Source organism: Neodiprion virginianus, chromosome 7 (genome assembly GCF_021901495.1).
Source record: "Neodiprion virginianus isolate iyNeoVirg1 chromosome 7, iyNeoVirg1.1, whole genome shotgun sequence".
Taxonomy (NCBI): Eukaryota; Metazoa; Arthropoda; class Insecta; order Hymenoptera; family Diprionidae; genus Neodiprion; species Neodiprion virginianus.
This window is the reverse complement of record NC_060883.1, coordinates 15,094,810-15,114,407: the sequence shown is the minus strand read 5'-3', so window position 1 is coordinate 15,114,407 and position 19,598 is coordinate 15,094,810. Positions and strand designations below refer to the sequence as shown.

Sequence of the window (19,598 nt, the reverse complement as noted above, 5' to 3'; positions counted from 1 at the left end):
AGGCTATCATTCTGGATCTGTATGCCAGATTATGTGTCTGGCATAATGTCTTCACGAAATTTTTCAAGTAAATATAGGCAAAAAACTATTTGAGAGTTACCACGTCACAAACGTATAAGAAATCATAAATTCAGATGGTCAACGAGTCGTTACCGGAAAAGTGATACCGCAAACTAGGGTAAATAATTCCACGTACGACGTAAAAATAAAGGTATTTATAATGGAACCAAAATTGTATTATATTAAGATTTGATGTAAACAAAACTAAATAATGAATTTTTACAGTTAATCGGGATGGATAAGAATGTACAGCAAAAATACGGATTCTAAAGGAATACGTATTTTAAACGTAGGTTCTAGATGTATCACAATTCGACTTGCCTGTTGCACTAATGAATGAATGTTTATTCTTTGGATTACAAAGAAGCATGATGTATGCTATTAATACTATAGCAATAGCATAATGTTATTCTTCATTAAGAAGATAAGTTTTTTTTGGTGATTTTGTTTGTGGTTTCAAAGTAATAAAGTACTTTATATTTTTTTGATGTACAGTGCGTTGCTTTTTGAGGTATGGTAGGAAAAATAATCAATTTTTTTTAGCTTAACGGAGATCGCACGATATTAACAACTACCTGTGACTGCAAGGCCGGTTTATCGGTTTCTTGCAGGCATGATTTTCGAATTTTTTAGCGATTTTAATAAATAACACTGAGGATTCGGGATTCACGAGCTAACGAACCTCGAGACCTCGAGCATCTGCTAAGTTTGCAATTTAGTCACAAGGGCCGCGCCACACGATTTGCGCAATGAGCGTATAGGTCAGGCACGAAAAGACCAGACCGCCAGCTGCACCTCTGAATAGGACCGCGGGTCATTCGCATCAATTACGTTTTGTTTTTGAGGTAGCCGTTTTTTCTTTTTCTTGATTGTTGGTAAGTGTAAAATATGGAACAAAACGAGAACCCTCTATTATTCGAACTTCAGGTTTATTTATTTATATTTTGTTTTAATGTTGCAAGCTAAGCGTTTGGTCAAACGTGATCAAGCTTGATTTGCCTGTCAGCGGATTAGTGGCCTCGCATACTCATTCATACCAGTAGTTTATTTTGACTCCAGGAAAACTCAGTTAAATATATAGTTGATATATAGTATAACATATTTTTTCGGATATTTTTTAATGCTGAAAATCGTGTCACCTAACATTACTGTTCTATTATACGAACTAGGCCAGGTCCCGATTGGTGGGGATAATCGAGGTCTACTGTATCATCAAAGTTCGATCTCTTTCGTATTGAACTCACGAAAAGTATTAATTCGTTTCAATGTTACTTGTATTTTCATTTATTCATACAACAAAAATGATTTGGACTGAGAAAAAATATGTAAAATTACTTGCATTCCCTGATGTGCAAGTTCCAACGTCAGGGTTATCACAATTATTTGTCAGTAAAATAACTTAAGGTATTTAATGTGATTCTGATTCTATCGCTATATCAATGTATAAAATCCTTTGTCTGTGTGTCAGCTTGTTATTGATAAACTCCAGAACCAGTGGACTGATTTACATGAAACTTGCATCAAATTGTTCCTCAGGTCTGCTCGAGTTACATAGCTTGAATAGATTATACAGAGGTAATCGTCCAGACTCGAAAAGAGATGCACTCGAGCAAGGATTAGGAGAAACTGCCCTATTCGGAGAGAATACTGTATTAATTTTCGTCATCTTTGGTGATATAAGACAAGTGTTGGTCAAAAATCACTTTTTCTAATTTTAACGAATCTTTAAGTGTTCGAACCACTAGAATCCGTAGTGCAGATTTTCAAAGAAATATCAGTCTGAAGGTTGGTCTGGCGGTCTGCCTGATGAACTTGCACGATGATCTCAAAAACGGCTCAATGAAAAAATCGGAATCTCACAGGATTTTAGAAGCAAATGATGGGCATCAAAAATTGCCACGTCTCGTTTAACCCTTTGCACTCGAGAGGCGGTTCTCGATCACCACCAGTCTTGACGGGGTGATTCATATATGTGGAAAATCGTCTGGTGCTGCTGGTTCGCCCGAGCGAAAAGGGCCTTGGGTGCAAAGGGTTAATTTGAACTTCCGGTTCTACAGGAAATGAATCTATTTTCAATCTTTTAGCGACAAACCTATACTTTTGCCTCTATATTACTTTTTCTAACTGAATAATTATGTTTTTCCGAGTTTGTTTATGTATTTAAAAAAATATACACTTTTTGTTGTTCAAAAAAAATATTTTTTTTTTACAATACTTTTTCATTTGGTTGCCAAATCCTGTCAATTTCAGATTTTTCATCTAGCCGTTTTCGAGATCATCGCAGAAGTTTGTCAGACTGACTGACTCTTCCCTTTTCATGATAATGAAATTTTTTTTACGTAGAAACAAATCTTGACAAATTACAATTATCGTTGATGAGCTACAAGTTCTGCAAAAGAAATATTTCAAAGTAAGTTCGGATTGTGTTGTACCATTGCCGAAGTTTTCATGAACAATCGTATACATTATAATATGCTTGAAAAAATTCAATTATAGTGTAAATAATATTATAAAGAACATCTTTTTAAAGTCCTGTTGAAGTGGACCAGCGACTGACTCAAACATTACCATTGTATTGTCTCAGATCGAGTAGTGAGGTAGATACAAGTCCGGACGCACATTATACATACTCTTCGGTAGGCTGTAGCTCTACCGAAACGTCGTTTGAATAAATTAATTCTGAAATGACCTAACGCGACGAATTATCCCGATTACTTAAATCAGCAAAGGTCACGAATTTCTACATATATTATACATTCTAACATACGGACATTGGATCGGAGCTGTGTATCGACTGAGAACTATGAGCTTAATTTGTTTCAATGGTTTCTGTGGAACACATCAGAATTGACCACAAATATTTTTGAGGAAGGCAACTCCATGAGGCTGCCGCAGGTATACTATGGGAGTACTGAAAAACATTATCATTATTCGTCGAATAACAAAATGTTTTTGCAAACATGATCGAACTTTTTTAGATGACCGCTATAAAATTTTCCATAGCTACAACTTGAAATTTTTCACCCTGTGAATGTTCTAGAATGTCAGAATTCAGTAATGACCTTATCCTACAAACGATTTCTCATCAGTCCGTAGAATAAACTGATGAGTTGGTTCAACACATATGTCTTTATTTGCTTGGTTCGTTTTCAGATTATAGAGGTTATGTCATGTAAAAATCGGAGTCAAAATATTACTCAACCCGAGAACATTGAGCTCTGTCACCATTTTACTGTAACACTGGTCATAAAATTTCAGAATAAGGCTCGAAAATCCGCTGTTAATTGCAATGATGTACGATCTGACGGTCGAGAAAATACTGTTTATCTTTCGACTTCATAGTACTAAAAATGTGTACAAAATTCCATTGCTTTGCTGATCAACTTACGACGTGTAATTCGCCACATGACGTTGTTTCGCCTGTTTTATACCAGAGGACAAAATATATGACAGATCATAATATACTGCGTTCACGGAGAGAACAATACTCCCCGAACGTCCCAATTTCTGGCTAGCACCTGGCTACAGACAGCAGGAGAGCTGCGTAGACGAATTCTAACGCGATATTTCGAAGGTTTGAACAGTAGTCATCGAGGAAAAAAGGTCATTGCATAGTGGTAAAGAAATATATCTGTAAAATAAGTACCACGCAATGTTCAAATTATTTTATCGATTTCAATGTACACAATTTAAAATGTATACTGAGTTCCTTACATACGATAATTTAGCGTACGGCGCAGAGTACCGCGCTTCTCTTCTCCCACTCGACCTCCACTCCACCGACCTGCGCGATGGTGTGTCGTTCTCTCCGTGAATACGGTATACATAGGTAAAATACAACTAAACATCGATCATCCGAATCAATTGGCATCGGGCCTAATTCTAATTAGCAAAATATCGGATAATGGAACAGTAATGTTGCATGAATCAGTACTGCATGATATGGAACATTGAAAGCATATCACGCATGTATAATTTTGTGTATTTTTTACTCACAACGTGTTGCTTTAAACCACAGTACGTCATTCTAACTATCTTTAGACGTAAAATGAATTACAATATCGTTGGCTTCGATATAAGATTGTAAATTTATCTTCTCGGGTATTTTTTTTCTATAAGGGTGTCTATTCTACGTGGAGAGGGTATGCTGCAGTAAGAGCGCCACAAACCATGGATATAGAAAATACCAGAACAGAGTCTAAATTCTTATGATTCGTGAGGAGTGGTATAAAGCCATTCCGGCAAGGGTGACGAAACGTACCTACTTTTAACTGGCCCGCTTATTGATCATGCGCAGTACTGTATAAACGAGTCCACAGACAACTTGTATATTCTATTTATCCTCGCTTGGAACTGTAACTTTCATAGGTTAGGCGACTTATTTTTATAACACTGCGATTGCGCACGTAAACGGCCAATCAAAAATGGGCACACTTTACCCCCCTCGTATTTGCCATGTCCGTGTATATTGTCGGCTCGAAGACTTGTGTTGTAAATATTGCTTACAAGATTCCTCATTTCTGACACTGATGACTAATGTGATCAGCATGAAACAATTGTAAAACAAACAATGTCATAGTCAGCGAAAGTATATTACCTGTCGCTGATCGTTGTAGCTGGAACCGCTCTGCTCTGTTTGTGTGAAGCTATTAGTTTGTTCGGTCTGCGTAAACATAGAACACTTGACTGGTTGTCCTATTTGTTGAGTTTGATGATTTGGAATTTTAATCAGACTTCGTTGATACCTGTGTTCCTGTTGCTGCAGATGACGTTGCTCTTCGGCTGATTCGACCAGGAGCGGGTCCTTTTTTATTAGATGCTGCACAATCCCATTTAAAATATTCAATTTATGTGTAAACGTAAAGTATGAAATCAATGAGCATGAGATTATTGAAAAATAAATAATAGGTTACACTGAGAGTTTTCCGTGAAGGGTCCTGACGTAAACGATTTTGCACCGGCAGATAGGCAACTGAAGTATCTTACACGTTATAAGTATGCGAGTATATCAGATCTAACTTCGGTAACCTATCTACCGGCGAGAGATTATTTGCATCGGGACCCTTCGCCGATAACTCCCGGTATAAGAGGAAATTGGTAGTAATTGCCCAGTGGCATTGCTATACACCCACAATGCTTAGGAGATTAAGATTCGTAACGTTATTTAATTTGTTTGTAAAGGCTGCTGTCGTAAACTTGAAGATTTTTCAACTTGAAAAAGTTTCAAGTCTGGAAAGTTAGTTTGTTGAAAATTATTGTCAAGAACTTCAACTTTGCCATTGCTTGAGCCTGACCAGCTGAACGTCAGGTAAACATTTATACGTGACATTAGCGACGGACACTCAACATTTTTAGTTCACAGCGCCGTGACTGTCACTGCTTAGATTTGCACTCCGAGTTTAAACGGGGCTAGAGTTGAAGCAAGGGTCACAAATCTTGCAGCCTAAATATTAAGTCGAATCTAAATTCACAATCGACTGGTCTCGATAAGCGATTTAAGAATAAAACCGAACGTTTATGTACAGAAGAGTGTTGTAAGTTTATTTGAGAAAGCCCAAAATTAATCAGTTTAACGGTTTCGAGATTGTACACAGTTTGAAGCAAACTGGCTGTTTCGGCAAAGTAACAAAGTTGTGAGTTCAAGTTTAAGTATTGTCTCGTACTCATTACATTCTCGTTTCGTTCGCCATTTAAGAACGTACTCATCTACGTACACATACATGTCAACACGGATTCTGAAACAGCTAATTCTTTCCCTGGTCGATTACTTTGTCAATGGAGTCCGCTCGCAGCGCCACCAACGGCCGACCGCAAACCCATTTGAATTTTGTATTGTTAGGTTATGTTATGTTTATGAAGATCGTGCCTGTTTTACGACCGGTCAGCGATAGCGCTGCGGGCTGACTTCATTACCAACGTAATCGGCTCGGCCGAAAAACTAGCAGTGCGTGAGTCACTGTTCCTGTGTATACTGCACTGAAATTGGTCAAACTTTATGGTTTTGGAGTATTAAAAATTTTTTTATTGAATAAAATTACTGTGAAACGACTGATAACATGAATTGGTTAGTAAAAATTTATAAGTTTGAAAATCGTTTCGTAACCCAAATTTATCTTCGCTTTACGATTGGTCACAGTGCCCAAACCTGCAGCTTAAATTTTTTTTGTTTCTTCGAAAAACTTGGGTATTATGACGGTACAAGAAAAAATTTAAATAACTTCAATAAAAGTGGTACACGTGAGTATAAACGCTTCGAATCTAGTTTCATCTTGTCATTTAAAATACGTCGTAGACTGACAAAAACGGTATTTTCAAATATTGAAAAGCCGGGTAATTTTTTTTTAGATTGAGGTACAATCAGAAATCAAAGTTGTACAAACAAGTACAAGTAATTCCGAATACACTGTCGTTTCCCGATGTGCAATATCGTTAAAATTGAGGAAGTTTAAATTTCGAAATTTAGAAAAACCTTGTAATTATTTTGGACTAAGGTACAATAACAAATCAAAGTGGTACAACCGACAATATGAATATAGGAGCGAAGTTTTGATGATTCAACATTGGCGGCATATGACTACTCAAATGCCCCCAACCATAACACGAAGTATTTAGATACTGATGTTCACGATTTCCGAAAATAACAACTGAAAGGTGTTTCATCTGAAACAAAAGTTATGTCACAAGTTCTTTAAGAAACTAGTGAGCATTTTGAGCAAGTGATGTTTGATAACAAATTCGATACCTTTCAGTATTATTTATTTGTATCATTACTATCAAAGGAGTGTATCGACAAATTCGCGAACATTAGCCCTATTCGCCGTTTGATTTGCTGGGGCGGCGGGGGTGGAGGTAGGATGTGGAAAGATTAGAAAACAAAAAAGTCACAACATCAAAATCTCGAAGATACAACCGCAATAATCTATTTCGTAGAATTTTGAAAATGCAGAAAGACTAAATGTAAAACAGTAAAAATGTTGGAAGGTCAAAGTATAGAAAGAATAAATATAGCCTCGTCAGAATTAATAAGAATATAGTAGAATTCTGGCAATTCTAAATGTTTTGGTTTTCTGTACTTTACCTTAGTGCATCTTCGCGTTTTTTTCATTTCGACATTCGACATTTACAAAATTAAAGAAAATATATTTCCGGTTTTTTTTAAGGTTTAATATAGTAACCCATCTAGGTTTTAATCTTTTTACATTTTTGACGGTAACCATTGATCAACTAAGATCCTCGTATTTTCAGAGTTTATACTAACTCACCCTGCATAGACAATATATCGTATCTCCGAAATTACATGACAGTTTATTTTATGAAATATACATGAACAAGAGTCCCGGTCAGTGCGACACTGCCTCTGAAATTGAAACGAAATCAAATGTACCATTTCTGGGTAGCTACTAAGTGTTGAAGATGATGATATGGAATTTTGATTGTGCAACCAATTGCAAAATAGAAATTTCAAAATTTCGATACTTGGGGGGCTGCTTTAAAATGTTTATTCGAAAATATCATCATTCGAGTGCTTGTGCAATCCAAAATTTTGGTTGTGCAAACAAATGCAAACGATGTGCACACGATAGCAAAAGAAAAATTCGAAACTTGGAGGGCTATCGTAAAGTTAGCCCCCCAAAACTTTATTTGAAAATTTTGAGAAATACGTACTGGTGCAAACGAAAATTTTGTCTATGCATACATGTGCAAATGATGTGCAATCGATAGCAAAACAACAAATATAATATTTCGAAATTTGGAAGACAACTTCACACTGGTCGTTTATTTACAGAAAACTTCCTGTCACACAGACAGCATGTTAGACGTTTATTTGGGATCCATCTTGAAAGAGCTAGGTTCTATTGAAGCCGAAAACTCGAAATCTCGAAGCATTATTGACATTTTATTCGCGCGCCAATTGGACGGGCAGGTTGGTTACTATTTTTTCTTCGACTTGGCTGTCAATGCAGTGACACTTTGTATATGCGTAACAGTTTGTACAAGGGAAGGAAGAAATTAGTATCGTCCATAATTAAGATGCTAAGTGCTGCGCGATCCAAATGCAACCATGGCAGGTAGAGGATAGTGAATGTTACGAAATCTTCAGAAGATTATTGCGTGGGATGTCTTGCATTAGAGAAATACGAAAAAAATTTACGCTAGTGAAAAATTTTATTTGGACATGAGATTTTCATAACTTAGTAGAGGGAAGTAATGCACGACTATTCAATAATCAACACATTGTTTATGTGATGGATTCGTGACCAGGGGAGTAGATAGGGAGATAATTCGTCGATGCTGGTCAAAGTGTGACACTGTTCATTGATTTACGATGTTTCGGCTAAGCCCCGCCGACCATCTTCAGGCTACAAATTTTTTTTATAAATGTTTAGAAGGACATTCTTATTTGTTTTGACTAGTTTGTTTAGAAATTATGTTACTGGACAACAGTTCCTTATATGCGTTGGCATAAAGCCATTTAAATTAATATAAAATATATACAAAAACAACGTGTCAAAGTGACAATTTTAAGGTTTTGTGCATTAGAAATCCAGTGGAATTAAATAAAAATGCATAATACAAGACAGAATTACATATTAGGAAGTTCGAAACATAGATTACAGATGAAAAGGTTAAATTAAAATAAGATCGAATAGTTTTCAACGGATTACTCACAAAATATGACAACCAGTTCCAGCCTAGGTGCTGTAGCATTGACATTTTGGACGGAAGTGATTCTAGCGGATAGATGGATAGGTTATATAGTCGATATTGATTTCATCGTTGATATTGATTTACATACTAATGACCCGCCAAGTTTTGAAAATGTTTACATGATATTTGAGTAAAGATGGCTAAGGTACTGAATGTCACTGCGGTTATTAACAGTATTATCTTTGTTCTTAAAAATATACATCATTTCCTTAATGTCACGTTTATACCAATGAGGTTCAGTAGTTAAGGTTGTGGTGTTTATGAAATCATATTGATGTCCATGTTCCAAAATGTATAAAGCTGGAGCACATCTATCTATACCGTGGTATTTGATGTTAGATAGATGGCCAGATATCCTATATTTTAAATGTTGGGACGATTGTCCAATATAACTGTTGTTACACTCTATTTCGTCAATTTTATTAATTTTATCAAGGTTTGGAGTTACGGATTTTAAGTGAGAGAACAGAATATTCGTAGTATTGTTTGTTTTAAAACTGACGTTGATACCCTCGGATTCAAAAGCTTTTTTATTTTGCTAGATAGGCCTTTAACGTAAGGAATTGAAGTGATAATTTTATCTTTGTCTTTTTTTGAACTAGTTATGTCATTATTCAAGTCAATAGTGTTATACATTTTATCTAGTCTATATTTTTTAATCTCATTAATGAAATTTAAAGGATAACCATTGATTGTTAAAGTTCTATCGACAAGTTTTAAATTTTTTTGTCGGAATTGAGGATATGATATTTCAAGACAGCGATCATACAAAGCCACTGATTTTTTATATTTAATCGGATGTTCAGAAAGATAGTTAATGTACCTCCCAGACCAAGTTGGTTTATGGTGTCAGTATAGAATTACTTTATTTAGGCGAGTATGAAAATTGTTGAATTTCTTTACCATGGTGTTCAAATTATCTTTATGTATACATGTTATAATGTCATCTACGTAGCGATGGTAAAAAGGAAGACCGAAGGGAAGCTGTGCAATAATTTTTTGTTCAACGTGTTCTAATACTAAAGGACCCCGCACGTTTCTTATGGGAAGTGGCCCTTGGTGAAATTTTCTGAAATTGATATATGTTATTCTATTCGAGCTCCTGATCAAAAGTCTCCATGGGCACAAAGTGTAATAATGGACAGATTTCGAGATATCAGGGGTAGAAAGTGAAGTTCGGCATAACCTCCAATGTAGAAATCGTTGGCCATAGAATGGCTTTATGTTTGTGACGGACAGGGAGTTTTCGACGACTGGGCTAATGGGCGAACCCATTGCAACACCATATGTGTATCTGTTGGTAAAAATTATCTTGATAAACAAAATAACATGAGTCTAGGCACAGTTTAGTGGCTTCCAGGAACTCTTTTTTGTTGATATCAGTGTGTGATTTCAAATTTGGCCAATTTTTACTAATTATAGCTATTGCTAGTTTCGTTGGAATGTTAGTAAATAGTGATTTTACATGTAGGAATATCAGTATATGGTCTTTAGGTATAGATGTATTTTTAATTTTTTCTATGACGGACCATGTGTCTTTAATATAATACTTTGATTTCCCAATAATGTTGGACAGAACACTAGAACAAAATTTTGACATTTTGTAAGTAGGTGAGTTGGCATTAGAAACAATTGGTCTGCGAGGTACATTGATTTTGTGAATTTTAGGTTGAAAATACATTTTTCGAGGAAGAGCATTGTAAATTTTGAGATTTTTAGCAATATTAGAATCTGTGAATTATTTTTTTTTTTTTTGTTGCCATAGGTTTATCTGATCGTTGACTTGTTTTCGTACCTTGTTGGTGGGATCACAAGAGATAAGTTTATACGTTGTTGTATCATTGAGGATACCTTGACATTTTTCGTTGTAGTCATCTTTGTTCGTGAGAACTATTATATTGTCTTTATCTGCGTTTGTAATCACTAGATTATCATGGTTTTTAAAGAACTCTTTAGTTTGTTTTACTTTGGGAATTTTTTGATTCTCTAATTCACGACTTTTTTCATTAATCCTGTTACCAATGAGTCTCGTGATGTTAGATCTAACTTTATCTTTCGTGATTCCATCTTTAGTAATGAGAGCTAATTCGACGCTACTTATAATATCATCTACAGGTAAGTCTTCATTTTTATATATAAGTCCAGGTTTTGGACCCAGAGATAACGTTTCCTTAATATCGTCAGGTAAATTAATGTTTGATAGATTGACTAGCCATTTCTCAGGAAAACACACTTTTGGAGCTTGTCTTATTTTTAATTTGTTTAGTTTTTTGATATTGTCAGATTTAATTGCCTTGAAAAGTTTTTCAGCTTTCTCAATGTCGAGGTTAAATCTTTTCTATTCTACATCGGTAAAATTAGTTGACAGAAAGGTTGAGATGTTGTTATTTAGTTCATTAGTCAAAAATTTTTCTTGGCGATAATAGTTCCTAATTTCAAGAGATAGCGATTTGTGTTGGAGATTGCGTAAGGCTCTAGCGAATATTTTTTCCTTCGGCAAATGGTCCAAATATTTATTTTAAATTGTAAAAATTTTGATATAATTCCCAATTGACGGCATTTAAGAAACAAAACTTTACGGTTTTTTGTATGAGCTAGTTTCCTTCTGCAATTCCAGATCTTCTTTGTCCTTGAGTAGTCTATTAAAATTGATGATCTCGTGTTTTGAAATGTAGTACGAAGCCTAGTCATGGTGGTTCGAGACGTCCACGTAGCGGTTCGATTTTTTTCAAATCAAATTTTGTGAGTAATCCGTTAAAATGTATGTTTCAAACTTCCTCATTTGTAATTCTATCTTATATTATGCATTTTTAATTAATTCCACTGGATTTTTAGTGCACAAAACCTTAAAATTGTCACTTTGACACGTTGTTTTTGTATATATTTTATATTAATTTAAATGTCTTTATGCCAACGCATATAAGGAACTATTGTCCAGTGATATAGTTTCTAAACAAACTGGTCAAAACAAATAAGAATATCCTTCTAAGCATTTATAAAAAAAATTTTGTAGTCTGAAGATGGTCGGTGGGGCCTAGCCGAAACATCGTAAATCAATAAACAATATCACACTTTGACCAGCATCAACGAATTATCTCCCTAAAGGATTATTTATTTACGAATGATGAATTTTTTGTGGTAGCAAAAAATGTGAACAAAGAACACCGGCGACAGCGCGGGATGATATGGTACTAATAATCTCTAAATCACTTGGTAACGGTTACATTTGAATTTGATAGCATTACTTACTTTATAGAGTGAAGGGTTTATGATAAACGTCGTTGTATGTACATATTGTACGTACAGTAAAATGCATGAATGCCGTAATTTTCCGGCTGATTTATTTTCGGTCCGAAACAAAATGCGAGTTCGATTCTATATGAATTATATTAACAATGCATTCCATTTCCTCACGTCGTCAGCTGCATCGCTAGTTATTGTCACATAACTCATATAGAATCGAACTCGCATTTTGTTTCTGACCGTATACAAGGTAGCCACAAGTGTACGTCATTAATGAATATTACTGTACGTCTTGCACTATTCAGAATATTTTTTATTTTCAGTAATAGAGTCATTACAAGTAAAACCTGACTATGATTTAATGTCCATCGAATATCTGTAATTATTTTTGTGACACACTCCAATTTTCCTCAAGTTCCCACACGATCACACAATTCACTAATATTTCGTCAATTCTCAAGATCAAAGTCTTTGCACTCTCACACGACTTTCATAATAGCCAAGAGTTGTTGAGGAAGCAAAGATTCATCCAAGAGCACAAAGATTAACGTCGTAGTTGTAGGGCTGCGAAACAGTCTCGGCCTCATTGATGCCTTTAGACTTGCTCCGCAGCCATTTGAAACCCAGGATTGTCATTTCTCACAAACACTCCGAAACACATTGTCCTATCGGACCGAGGATAATCTACTGCGAACTTCAATTTAAAGTTTTGCACTCTCTGACGTAGTCACGATCGACTTTAGCGTCGTAGGAATGTAAAACTGCGACCCGTTCAATCTTAAAATCGTCAACAGGAAGCCTTGTTAACTCATTATCGCAATGAATAACTGAATTTGATGACAGTTCTACTCTCAATTACTTAATTATTGTCTCAGTTGGTTGTACAAAATTCAATTTTACATTATTTTCGACATTTCCTAATATTTAGGTTATTTTGTCAAGTAATCTTTGAGGTTAAGGATGGCCGTGACGGGTTACGGTGCACGACTTGTACACGAATTGTAACTCCGGTTACCTGCTTTCGGAACACGGATTGTTCCGCTTTTGGAAAAACTCACAGTGTATGAGGCACATGTATTCTATCTGGGCAGGAAAATATTTTGGTTATTCATACAAAACATGTATATTTGAAAAATCTTTGTTTTCAAAATCTGCTCGAGTAATTCCATTTTCGAATTCTGTGAAACACCCCATCTCTGAACAGTGTAGTAAAACAATATAGACGCATGCGCACAGTTGAAATGCTATATTTAACACACTAGATCTTCTTAGCAGCATGCGCATTTTTCAAAAATTTAATTTCACGCAGACTCATGGCGCGTACGTTAATTAACCATCATTTTATGCATTGCCAGTGGCACCTGAGTTGCTCCTCAATTAAACTTTTGTTTACAGATATTGGAAAAAAGCGTGTCACACTTGCAGAGGGGTGATATTTGACTGGTTCGATTACAGCACTCGTCTTGGTTCATGGTGTGTTCAAACTAATATTCATACGATTGCAGTACTCGTATTCGTGTAAATGCAGCACTCGCCTTTTCATGCTGCAAACCTCATAATCGTCGGTAATCGCCTACTTTCCGCACTCGTAAAACAATATGCTATTGTTTTACGTGTTCCAGCAAATTTTAATATTCCAATGTAAAAATCATTTAAAAATGTATTTAAACATTACAGAAGCATAGCTTTTTCGTAGAATAATGTTTTGAAATATTCAAAAAGTTGCTGTATGGGGAGTTAATCAACGCTTAAATTGAGAGTGAGCTATGCACAAACGCATAAAGCTGAAGTTAGCATCGGGGCCCCGAACTCCCTATTCCTTCCTGGGCCAGTCTCTGCGGTTGCCTGCTGACTTCAGCTTCATCACAAATACGGGTATTGCTCACCGCGCATTGTGATGCATGCTATTTGTTCCAACACCTCTGAAAAAAAAGATTCATTTGAGGCGCAACAAAGGTGCCACTGACAGCGGATAAGATTGGAATTAGGTAACTTATGCTCAATAACACAGTGCGTACAATTGAGTTGATCGAAGGGACACATACTACAAAGAAAGTCGTTTTACTACACTATAGGAAAATAGAGTACTTTACGCATCCTCTGCAGGCTTTTCGAATATAAGACTTGCCAAGCGGGGCAGTGGCACTTAGAGAGTGCCACTTGGTTTCATGGTAGTTTTTCCTTATTTTTTCTGGAAATAAAGTAATAACCCCCTATGCCAAGTTTAATCGAAATCCGTTCGGTAGATTTAATGTGCCCTTGAAAGATTTAAAGTGTAGTAGCCACAAAGCATAGGCCAATAGCGTAACGAATATGCGTATTACTCGTGTATGCATGTATATGTATCCCCCCCCCCATCTCCGTATTTGGTTGTACCGGACAAAAACAAGGCTGAGGTAATGTTGGCATCTAATATAGGCTCATTGAACAACACACTGCGTCGGTTCAGTACACCGGTGCTGGAACTAACCTTACATCTGACCCGCTAAAACAAGAGGGGTCAGCACCAAGGTGCCTCCGGATAATCGCCATGGCGCTTTAGTCAGATGCAGCGCATGTTATTCAATAGATGGCAGTGCTGCCAATCTTATTTTTGATTCGCTAAATTTAATCGAGAGGGGAGTAGCAGAATCGACTTTATACGGAAATGCCAACACCATGTGTTAGGGTTTTCAACGTAACTGGATAGTTTGTTACGTGTAGACGCACAGAAATACAACCAAGATTATTTGCTTGTTAAAGGTAAGCTATGGCCCATAAGCTGAGCAAATGATTCGTGTGTCACACGAATTTCGTTGGAGAGAAAATTATGGTCTATAAAAATACATTTCTGTAGCATATGGATCAAAAGGCTAGTTGCTAGATTGTAATGCACTAGAAAGAGGGTAACAGTCCTCGTTCGACTAGCGTCGATCAAAACTATTCGTGAAATTATACTCTTTAAATTTATCTCTGACACTTGTCGCATTCGAGCGTTATGAAGACGTCTTATAAATTTGACACTATTCAGTTAAACCACGGAACGTGGAAAATCTTTCGCAGTTAGCATAAGGTTAGCAAAACGCAAAATCGATCGGACTTTGAATTGGTGTAATGATCGTTGTCCATAACTTAACGATAGTTTTATTTGAAGTGTTTGAATTATCCACGACCCACTTTCTTTATTCGGTATGATTAAACTTTTCAAATCTATGTGAAATTTTGTCTCTCAACCTTAGTAGCAATGTAGTATGGTAAATCTTTGTGAGCGGTCATTGAATGTATTACGTATATTTCCGTTAACGTTTCGGCCCAGGTAGGGGCCCTCCTCAGAACGATCAATTTTTTATTTAACTGTCAAAAACATAAATTCCATCAGTAAGACATTAACATCCATGGATATAATACTATTAAGAGTTAGTATCTATTGTACATTGGAGAGAACATTCAGTATATCTATTACGATTAAAAAAGTATATAGACCTTAAGAGGTAATTTACCTTGTATAAGAAAGAGGATTAAAACACTGGTCAAAATCATAAAATTCAAAATGAAAAGCGATAGTTCTTCAAATAAGATGACAATAGACATTGGCATCTTCTCCAATTGTTAAACAGTGTAGGTGTATAAGGTTTGAATATTAATAAGTAAATTAACAATAAGAAAATCACAATGCACAAGTCCAAAGATTAAAAAGGTTAAGGAAAGGGTTTAAGAAAGTTAAAATGGTTAAAACGATGCCGACACAATAATAATGGTGTCATTATCTCCCAGTTCTCCATATCTGAACAAATTTACTCAACCGTTTGAACCAACTGGTAAACAACAACTACTGGGCGGATCACATGTGACCCAGAGTGAAGGCGAACAGGTATAACAAAAATTTTGCTATATCTGTTCGCCTTCATTCTGGGTCACATGTGATCCGCCCAGTAGTTGTGGTGAACAGGTATAGCAAAAATTTTGCTATATATTTTGCTATACCTGTTCGCCTTCATTCTGGCTCACATGTGATCCGCCCAGTAGTTGTTGTTTACCAGTTGGTTCAAACGGTTGAGTAAATTTGTTCAGATATGGAGAACTGGGAGATAATGACACCATTATTATTTTGTCGGCATAGTTTTAACTATTTTAACTTTCTTAAACCCCTTCTTTAACCTTTTTAATCTTTTGACTTGTGCATTGTGAACATCTTATTGTTAATTTATTTATTAATATTCAAACCTTATACACCTACACTGTTTAACAATTGGAGAAGATGCCAATGTCTATTGTCATCTTATTTGAAGAACGATCGCTCTCCATTTTGAATTTTATGATTTTGACCAGTGTTTTAACCCTGTTTCTTATACAAGGTAAATTACCCCTTAAGGTGTATATACTTTTTTAATCGTAATAGATATACTGAATGTTCTCTCCAATGTACAATAGATAATAAGTCTTAATAGTATTATATCCATGGATGTTAATGTCTTACTGATGGAATTTATGTTCTTGACAGTTAAATAAAAAATTGATCGTTCTGAGGAGGGCCCCTACCCGGGCCAAAACGTTAACGAAAATATACGTAATACATTCAACGACCGCTCACAAAGATTTACCACTACATTATCTACGAGGTCGAGAATTTTAATCCTTCACTTAATAGCAATGTTGTCTGTCATTTCTCCTAACCACACGTAGCATTCAACTTACTGATCGTGAAATATCGTTTGGTTTGCTTGCTCACAGCATCCCCATAAGTATTCCCCATAATCTCCCATAAGTACAATGAGCCATCATGATCAGGTTTCTAGTAGCAAATGATTTATTAAATGAAACTATTTAATCCAGCTAAGTTAACAAAAAAAAAAAAAAAAAAAAACTATGTAAGCTAGTACTATTACTGAAACTAAACTTTGGTACTCATAAGAGTATTGAGGGTGACCATATCACTAAAGTCGGTATTAGCATGCTGCTTCACGATTCTTCACGTGTATTTGTTATACAGCATGGAGTATCAACTTTACTAAGCTAGACAGACACGGCTTTCTTGTTTTAGAATCCTTCACATTTACCTTGTCGCGAAAACATAATGTTAAATGAAGAATTTAAAAGTTTTAAATAATGCGATATGTTTATATCATGTTTTGACGTCATATAAAAATGTCCGAATCTTTCACCTACGAAGATAACCTGTATTGACCAGTCACATACCTGCTGTATCTGATCAGGCGCTGATGAGCTTAACCACACGACGTTGCTACCATTCGTTTCCAGGGCCATTGAGGTGCCGTTTTTGATCCTATAGATTTTTCAAGAATAACTCAGTGAACTCACTGACTTGTATTTCACGCTATTGTTATAAGCTAGAAATTGTAGTCAGTTATAGTGGCAGTGGTTTCAATATTAAGTTAAGTCAAGTTGATGAGAGTGCGTTGCATGAGTAATTTAAAAAAAATCATGCACGCGGAATAAGATCGTGCAATTAGGGTGGTGGAATCAATTAATGAATCCGAATATCAAATGAATGATTGAATGCCATTATAGTATGGCGAGCTATGTCAATTCATTATCAAGATTTTTCGTGCAGTTTCTTTACTCTAGTTACTATTAGAAACTCAACCTACAATGTGAATAAATTGTTCGAATGAGTGGAACATGTAATGAATATTACGTGAGACGAGTTTACACAGGGCACAGGCAAGCCATTAAATTTTGTAACACGATGGTAATAGAAAGATAGACCTGCTTTAGTAAATAAATAAAACATCACATGCCGTTGAAATATTTTCGTTACATTCAATTCTGGCACAAAACAATAGCAAATAATAAACGCAGCTAAATGTAGTTCTCCAGAAAATGCAAAAGATTCGATGAAAACTTCCTACATTTCCCGGATAATTTAAAATTCCTTTAAATTTTCTTTCCTAGACTTCTGCTCAGCTCTAGAAACCCTTTATATCTCGAAGCCTGTTAGGAATACTTAGTGCAGAATGATCGGAAATAAAAAATACATAAATTCCTATGAAATATAAAACTATGTAAAAAGTGAAACGAGTTTTTTTTTTATTGATCCCGTGAACAAAAGCCAAATATTTTTTATAAAGTAAGTACTTAATATCTTCAAAACGTATATACAAGTCAAGTTGATCGGTTCAGGCTATCAAGGGAAGACAAATATTTTTGGATTTAGGAAAATATTTTTTTACTCAAAACCTAGGCGTTGATAATGGTTGAAATTTGCAAAGCAATCATGCTTTATCAGTCGGTTTATAGTCTCAACATATGAAGCAAATATGCGCGAGGGCAGCTAACTCATACTTATCCGGCTACGGCCTTTGAATCATTTTTGGGATAAAACTTTGTGCGTTACGTTATGCGCAAACAAAAGACCCTACCCATACAGCTTGAAGACATGGAGAGGACATGCTGACGTTTTGATCATTATGAGGGCGAGGGTGTGCGGGAAAAAATCGATGTTTTTTTTCGGTTGCATCCGGCATTAGAAGTTAATTTGGGGTAAAAAAAAAAAGATTTCTAGAAGGAGAGCTCAAAAAAAAATTATTTCGAACGGCGCATTGCATTTTAAGATTTCCCATAAGAATAACACAGGAAAATATTGAGACTTCTAAATGTGGTAGTGCAACTTTCCAGAAAAAAATTGCACAGAAACGCCTATAAGATATTCATATAGAGAATCGAATTCCGTACAAAAAACGTTATACGAAAAATTAGCTCAGAACAACCGTTCAAATGGTATCGCTATCTGAAGTTGGATTGATAGAAAAAAAAAATTCAAAAAGCTCTAAAAATCGAATTTTTCGCTTTACAAAAAAACTTTTTGGGGGTTTTTTGTAGTGAATTTTCTTCTCCAACATACAATTTGCATGAAATCGTTCTCGAAATGTTTCGCTAATACAAAAAAAATCAAGCACAACGAGAAATATAAAAGAAACGACGTTCATCATTGATCGGGTTTCGAAAAGCTTTATTTAATGAATTTGGTTTAATATTGATCAAATAGTTTTGTTTTTACATTATAATGCTCTTATAAATCATCGTTCTTTTTTTTAAGACTCTGTTTGTTGCAGTTAGGGTATTTCTGTCGATGATTTTGCACTATGCCCAATAAATATTGTAGCTGCTCTTCGTTTTTTGTTAACGAACCGTTACAAGCTTCTATCAAAGCGACACCACGTTCGGCTACGTCATTAACGACTTTTAGATTTTTTAAAAAATCTGAGCAACTCAAATAACTAGCGTTTTCAGGCCATAATTCAATATTTACTCTAAAAAAATCATGAGGTAAATTGAATTGCTCAAAAAGAAATAAGGATTTTTGCGTAACGAAACCGCTTATATCTTTTTTCAACAACATTTCCCAATCGTTTCTTTATACGAATATCTTATAGGCGTTTCTGTGCGATTTTTTTCCGGAAAGTTGCACTACCACATTTAGAAGTCTCAATATTTTCCTATGTTATTCTTATGGGAAATCTTAAAATGCAATGCGCCGTCCGAAATAATTTTTTTTTGAGCGCTCCTTCTAGAAATCTTTTTTTATTACCCCAAATTAACTTCTAATGCCGGATGCAACCGAAAAAAAACATCGATTTTTTCCCGCA

The 19,598-nt window shown here is 35.5% G+C and overlaps 1 protein-coding gene across 12 annotated transcripts in view; it reads right to left on the bottom strand.

The window, feature by feature from the left end:
* LOC124308360 (zinc finger protein OZF-like) overlaps positions 1-19,598 on the bottom strand; it is an 82,869-nt gene that overhangs the window by 42,593 nt on the left and 20,678 nt on the right. For 5 of the 12 annotated variants that reach the window (XR_006908971.1, XM_046771001.1, XM_046770999.1 and 2 more), the window contains 2 exons: positions 17,188-17,275; positions 4,658-4,879 (listed from right to left, as the gene is read on the bottom strand). The exons of 2 other annotated variants lie outside the window; for them this stretch is intronic. Coding sequence is in view for 7 of the 10 variants with exons in the window: in XM_046771001.1 (XP_046626957.1) it covers positions 4,658-4,879; positions 17,188-17,275 (310 nt within the window). In the remaining 3 variants the exon portion in view is untranslated. Of the gene's footprint in view, positions 1-4,657; positions 4,880-8,730; positions 8,782-17,187; positions 17,276-19,598 lie in introns of those variants that run through there. 5 more of the 12 variants (XM_046771008.1, XM_046771007.1, XM_046771006.1 and 2 more) reach the window with 3 other exon arrangements.